This window comes from Pollicipes pollicipes, unplaced genomic scaffold, assembly GCF_011947565.3.
Source record: "Pollicipes pollicipes isolate AB1234 unplaced genomic scaffold, Ppol_2.1 Scaffold_4295;HRSCAF=5057_pilon_pilon_pilon, whole genome shotgun sequence".
Lineage (NCBI taxonomy): Eukaryota > Metazoa > Arthropoda > Thecostraca > Pollicipedomorpha > Pollicipedidae > Pollicipes > Pollicipes pollicipes.
Genome location: NW_023596461.1, coordinates 2,629,473 through 2,636,427, shown reverse-complemented (window position 1 = coordinate 2,636,427; position 6,955 = coordinate 2,629,473). Strand labels below are relative to the sequence as shown.

At 55.2% G+C, this 6,955-nt stretch overlaps 1 protein-coding gene across 1 annotated transcript; it reads left to right on the top strand.

Annotated features, from left to right (window-relative positions):
- Positions 1-330: 330 nt before the first annotated feature.
- On the top strand, positions 331-1,049 carry LOC119096531 (BPTI/Kunitz domain-containing protein). Its single transcript, XM_037219440.1, has one exon. The coding sequence runs from the start codon at positions 331-333 to the stop codon at positions 739-741; it is 411 nt and encodes a 136-aa protein (XP_037075335.1). The 3' UTR covers positions 742-1,049.
- The last annotated feature ends 5,906 nt before the right edge of the window (positions 1,050-6,955 follow it).

Sequence of the window (6,955 nt, the reverse complement as noted above, 5' to 3'; positions counted from 1 at the left end):
CTCCGAAATCCCCGACTACAAAGGTGAATCGTGATTTTGTATTCACACGTAGTTTACCGCACAGCAGTGCTCGTTTTGGCCTCCTGGTCAGCCTGCGTGCTTCATTCCGGCTGAACCCTCATGAACAAGCAGAGCCTGATCCGGGAAATTCTATACAATGTCCACTTTTCGTTTCACCCCGCCGTGTAAATCGGGCAGTTCCGCTCGCCGAGGCTTCGTGACGTCACAGCGCCGCCGTCGCTGGTCGGGCCGCCTGGCAAGCGCCCGACCCTACCTGTTAAAGGCCAGTGTTGAGCCGCCGTCAGGCAGTCTCGCTCACGGTCGGGCACGATGTGGACGTGGGCTCTGCTGCTCTGCGGCCTGTCAGCGGCGGAGGCGGCCGTCTGCGGCGGGCCGTGTCAGGAGCCGCTGAAGGTGGGACCGTGCAAGGCTCTGGTGGATCGCTATTACTTCTCTTCCACGGTGGGCACGTGCCTGCCATTCTTCTGGGGCGGCTGCCAGGCGAACGGCAACAATTTCGAAACAATATCACAATGCAGTGCTCAGTGCTGCGGCGGCGGCTGTGGGAGGCCGAGCTTCTGCTCGCTGCCGGCAGACGTTGGGCCCTGCCTGGCCATCATCCCCAGCTACTACTTCGACGGGAAAAGCTGCCGCAAGTTCGACTACGGTGGCTGCGGAGGCAACAAGAACCGCTTCGACAACATAGAGCAGTGCAAGAAAGTTTGCAGGTCGCATCGCTGAGCGTCTGGCATGATGCCTGCCATCTGGCGGCGACCGGCCACGAAAATGGTCGCCCCCGTGGAGCCCAGTGCAGAATCCGGAGAGATCTTCCATGCCAGTGGCGTATGCTGTGAAATGGCGTTGGCCGTCAAGTCGCATGCCTTCTTAAATTTTGTGTTATTGTGAGTGGGAAAAGTTTTCGCCAGAACGTGCGTCTTCGGTGTGGTCTGCTCTGACCTTCACATTTTAGGCATTATTTTTGGCACCGTCGAAAACTCCAATACGTTAACTAGGCTTTTTGCGTTGAATTGACAAATACATTTTCATGAGAGAGCATGACTACGTTTGACAACTTCGTTTATAAAACACCACGGCGAGCACGATGGATGATCATGTGACGATAGATGACCAGGATGCAATCACAATCACATCCAGCATGCAATCATCTATTGCTGCATCGTGGTGTAAATTCGTCTTCTTCATTATTCACTCACCGCTTCATCCCAAAGTCCCGTAGCGGCCCGTCCCTCCGGCCGCGACTATGGTCAGCAGTCTAAGCCAGCTGAAGTGCCTCCCTGACCAGAGCTCCGCCCGTCTCGGCCGCCTCGGCAACCGACGTATCCTGTTATGTTCTCGTGTCGTTGACCACCACGCCTCGTTCGCCGTTACCGCGAAATATCACACTGCGCCAATTGGCTACATCAATGCATCGTGGCTCAGACTGGTGCATAATTGCTTCTCCTGCGAGACGGTGAGCGTATATGGGCCCAAAAAGTTTATTAAGCTTTCACCGCAGCGCAATCCCGACACGGCGCATCCGGAAGGGAGGAATCTGCTCATTGCACGTGCGTACTGTGTGTTGCATCCATCAAACAGTATTCGATTTTAACAGGTCACTTCTGTCTGGTTTTAAACACGGTAATGTTCGCCTTAGGATTTGCCTTTTCGAATGAGCAGCAATCAAATATACACCTTACATAAGTCAATTTTCAGAGGCAGATATTGAGAAAGACAATGGCGCACGACGGAATCCCCCCCCCCGCGCAAAGGCCACAGATTCCCACCATCCGCTCTTCTGCTCTTCTGCGGCACCTAGGATGCCTGGTACGGCTGTTTCCGCCACCTAGCGGTCGGCCGCGGCTCCAGTGCCGGCGTAGTCGACAGCCCGGCTTGCGGTCACCTAGCGACAGGTTTCGGAACCAATCAGGGGCAGATCCAGACGGGGAGGGCCGCGGGCCCATGCCCCATCCCCCTTGGGCCCCGAAGGTGCCCATAGTCGTCCAAATAAGTGCATTTTTAAACACACAGCGCAACAAAAGTGAACGTCTTTGGACGTCTATGCGCCCAAGAATAATCACTGGCAAAAGTGAAGTGCCCGTGAGTAGACAAAAAAAGAAAAAAAATATAAGATGGTTAAAAAATGTCAATTTGGAGCTATATGCCTCATCACATTGTTTTCAGGATAACTTTATGTTCACTTGCGAGTTCATTTAGATAATTAAGGAACAATCCCAGTTGTCCTTGATTTCTTTGCGTTTGCTGGGATGGCCGCGCGTTTTTGCTGGGCCCGTCCTGCCATTGTGCCGGGGCGCTGCTGTCAATCAGGGGCCTTCCACGGATTCTTTCCATTCGCCAGAGAGGCTCTGTACGCTATGGCCACCGCCCCCATACGTTAACCTACCGGGGCAGGGGCAGATCCAGAGGGGGGGGGGGAGGGCGGGGCACGGGGTCATGACCCCACTGGGTCTCGAAGGGGCCCATTGGCTTCTTGGCTAGCCCATTTCTTGGGCTAATGGCCTTGAGTATGCCAAGAGACGGTGGCTAAACAACGCTGCAGTGTTAAATAACGATTATATTGGCGGTACTCTATAGTTCGAGCTGTGCTCATCCTCAAGAAAGAGCACAGCTCGAAAGACTGAGTGTCGTCAATAAAATCGTTATTTATCACTGCAGTGTCGTTAAGTAAACACTTCCTTGTATTGGATGGTCGTTTGTTCAACATAAGACCCTTTAGTTAATCTTCATTCTTATATTAAGTGTATTGAAATTTCTCAGTTTTTTGCCTCCGCACAAATCATACATGCCAGATCAGCTCAAGACAAACGTAGAAGCGTAGGCGTGTAATCATCACATATCCAAGACCGCGTAGCTACGTCTATAAGCATGCGTTTACCTCAGCAGAGCAGTGAGGGAGCAGAATAAGGAAAACAGACAAAACGGACGCAGGGATATCACGATAAAGATTTGAACCGGGCGCAGCCTTCTTTTGTCAAGCTAGGGAAAAACTATATCGACGAATCAGCGCGTCAACCACACGAACAGCACGCGAGCATTCGGAGCGAGCAACACGGCAGCAGCACAGCATCGAACTGGTACGGGGACATGTCGCCCAACACATTCCAGTGGATGGTTTGCCGCTAGGTACCAAAGGCCTCGCATGTATCCTTCATGCGAGCATACCGTGACTATGACGTCGCTCATTTGTTGAAAGATGGAGTTACGCCATACACTTCATTTCTTTTCAATCTACAGTCAGGCTTCGTGTAAACTGTGCCTTAACTCTGGCGCTCCTGGGGTTGAGTGCCGAACACACTCTACCGTGGGGTTCTTCTGCTCCTGTCTATCTCCGTGACAAGTCACCTGATTTGAACGAATCACGCGCCAGTCGGAAGGTCTTCGGGAGGTTGTAAAGCACGTGCACCAGTTACATTACTTACATACATACATCAACAATCCACTCAAACAGAATCACGGTGGCCATTTCCTGCAAAAGAACTCTGCAGAACCTGGTAAATATACTGTGTGAGTGATATTCCATGGTACGTAAAGGTCAGTCAGGTCATGGAAGGTCAACATATGGCAATCGATTGCAGTCATATAGCACGTGTGTCCCGGCTATTGATTGCAGCACAACATAGTGTAAGTGCCTTTCAGTACGCATTCTGGTGCTTGGGATTCAAAGCTTGGCTCCAGCCGAGCGGCAGCCACAAACCACTTCGGAATTTTCACCTTTGGAAGTATATAACTCAGCAACGACCAACTTTGACGATTTGGGCATTGCGATGTGTGAATGAAGCTCATCTGCATTATATAGGCCCCTGCTTTTTTCTCAAATTTGGGGAAAAATCGAAATTGCGTAAAGTTGAATGCATGTATGGTTTTAAAAACATGTGTATAGGAAATTGCTTGTTCAAAGATGAGTCCTGTGAATGGTGTAACTTACCATTCAGTTTATAAATGATTTCGGGTCACAACAGTGTGGAATGGTTGTGGAAGGGGCCGGTGAAAGTTTCGTGTGGGCGTCGTTATTTCTTTTTGGGATGCATACAATTTGCTGGGGGAACAGATTCTCCTCACCCCGCGGGTCACGGCTTGTGGGACACCCCTAACAAGCTCGTTAGACCACACAAACACTGAATGTAAGACACTTCGTGGCTGGAAATGGGGAAGTGCTAGCCGAAGCGCTTCAAACAGACATCACCATCGTTCGTAGCCTTCGCTATAACTAATTGTGGTACTAATTGTGTGTGCGGAACTTCCAAGATGTACATGCCGGTACTTATGTCTTGCCAGCATATTGGGCGCTTAATTCAGTTTACGCTTACACTGATGGTAGGGAATAGGAGGAAACACCATTTTTAAATTGATGAAGAACTGTTGTCCGCCTCTCTTTAGCATTTGTGGGGATGCTTTACATGCCCTCCGGATGATTATGATATTTTCATTATGGCTGAATTAATATTCTGACGCGACAATATTGTGACCGTACGGCATGCTGGTTGCATCAGTTCAGTCTAAAGCCTTTGCTTGCCTCGGACATGCTACAGGAACGCCCTCTTACCCCTCCCCCCCCCCCTTTTCGCATCCACTTCTTGCCATGCCCCGCGCCTCCGCCGCCGGCCGACAGCCCACCCCGCTTCACCGCAGGTGCAGCTGTCTGGCAACATGCGGCTGGTGTACGTGTTCTGGACGGCGCCGGCCAGCGCGGACGAGCGAGCCCTGGCCGAACGGCTGGAGGCCTCCTCCCGAGACGTGCGGGACGCGCTCACCCAGCAGCGCGTCACCGGCCACGTGCCTGGCGTCAAGTTCGTGCGCGGTAGGTGGACAACTTCTCGCGGTGCTAGGTCGGCTGGCTGGTCTGTCCGGACTGCCCGAGCTGTGTGGAAACACTGCTATCTGGCTGCACTGTTTGAGCCATCTGCGGGCACGGGCTATGTCGTTGAGGATGCTGGAGCCGTCGAGGCATTGCTAGTTGTAGCTGCCTGCCTGCTACCCCACATTCCGGACATGCGCTCTCTCATGGCTTTCAGCTTGGGCATGCCCTACATTGAGAGCTGCCGGGTATACAGATACATCTAGCATTTATATTTTTCCGTTCATGATGTTAACAGAGCAGTGACCATGCTGTTGTTTGAGTGACTTATTTCAGCGTTCCTGGGCTGTAGTTTCTGCGTTGGCTGCGCGATCACCCGCAGTCCGGTGCCTCGCCAATGTGTGTTCGGTATTCCTCTGCTGTTCGTGCCTGACCCGCGCCCTGGACTTGGTCCCACGGCACCATTTCCGGAGCTGACCTGCGGCTTACACTGGAGTCTTGCGGTACTGCCGTCAGGACGTCGAGACGGACGCGCTTTTGGGCCGCGCTCGGGGTTTGCACTCCATCCTGCGGTGTTTCGGTTGGGCTGTGCTCGGGCTTCACACTCCATCCTGCGGTGTTTCGGTTGGGCCGCGCTCGGGCTTCGCACTCCATCTTGCGGTGTTTCGGTTGGGCTGTGCTCGGGCTTCGCACTTTATCTTGCGGTGTTTCGGCTGGGCCGCGCTCGGGCTTCGTATTTCATCTTGCGGTGTTTTGGTTGGGCTGTGCTCGGGCTTCGCGCTCGGTCTCACGCTGCCTCTGGCCGGCCATACTCGGACAACACGGCGCTGCTGGAGGTGGAGCGGCAGCTGGCACTGGCTGACTTTGGACCGGACTTCGTGCCGACCGACCCGACCCACTTCGTCAAACGCCAGGGCGTGCTGGGCCGACCACTGTCCGCCAGCCATACGGTGAGGGCTGTTACGCTGGCCATTCACCGCTATCGACACGGTAAAGGCTGTGAGCTACACTGACCAATCACCGCCAGAAATACGGTGACATGGTAGTGCGTTTCACTGATCGGTGACGAGGATGAATGTCCAATGAGCAAGCACCGCTAATTGTTCCGCTAGTTTTGTTTCACTGGTCAGATGTCCGTAGTACAACAAATGTTGACGTGGAAAGAAACGGACGTCGGCGAAAGGATGCCACTGTCGCGTCATGTGACGGCAGAGCCGGCGTCTGCCCCGCAGGCGGACCTGCTGAGCGGGAACCGCGCGCCCGCAGCCGGGCCGGGTGAGCCGGAGCCGCCCGAGATGCCGCACTCGGCAGGCAGTCCGAACCACGCCGCCATCCTGGCAGAGGTGGGGCCCGTGGCAGAGCGGCTCGCACCACACCGCGCTGCTCTGTCCTGGCAGGGAGGAAGGGTGTACGTGCGAGACCCACCCCCTGGTGTGCGGCACTGAGTGGGACGGCTTTGTCCGTTTGGTGTTGACGTGACAGACCTGGTCAATGTGCATGCTGTTTCCGTGCCCAAACGGGCAGGGTCGTATTCGTAGCCGGTACGTAGCGTTTACCACGATGAACCAAATGTTTAGCAAAGGTCACAGATGTGTTCAGTTAGTCTTTCCCTCTGTCAGCCATGCGTTCGCTTGAAAAAGTCCATATGGCTTACGCTCGCTGTCTTTACTAAAGGACGCCGCCACTCGCCTGCAGGAACGCACAGCCTGTTAGTGATCGAGGCTGCTGCGTTTCCGCCGCGCCGCACCGCCACCGCCCAGCGCCGCTCTTCTCTGCCCGCCCGTGTCCTGACCGCTGTCCGCACGACAGGTCCAGCGGCGCATCCAGTGGTCGACGGCGCCGCACCGCCAGGTCGCCGTGTACCCGGAGGCGGTGACGCCGGCACCGCCGCCGGCGCCCGGCAGCGAGCTCGACGAGCAGGCCTCGTTCGCCCGCTTCACCCGACAGCAAAAGTGGGCGCGGTTGCGCCGGGGCAGAGGTGAGGGCCGGAGCGCTGGGACGCGGCGAGGCGCGAGGCGAGAGGTAGGCGTCAGGCTGCGCCGGGGCAGAGGCGAGGGCCGGAGCGCTGGGACGCGGCGAGGCGCGAGGCGAGAGGTAGGCGTCAGGCTGCGCCGGGGCAGAGGTGAGGGCCGGAGCGCTGGG

Excerpts from the sequence above, each read along its gene's own strand:
- LOC119096531 (XM_037219440.1), top strand. The coding sequence starts at position 331 with ATGTGGACGTGGGCTCTGCTGCTCTGCGGCCTGTCAGCGGCGGAGGCG.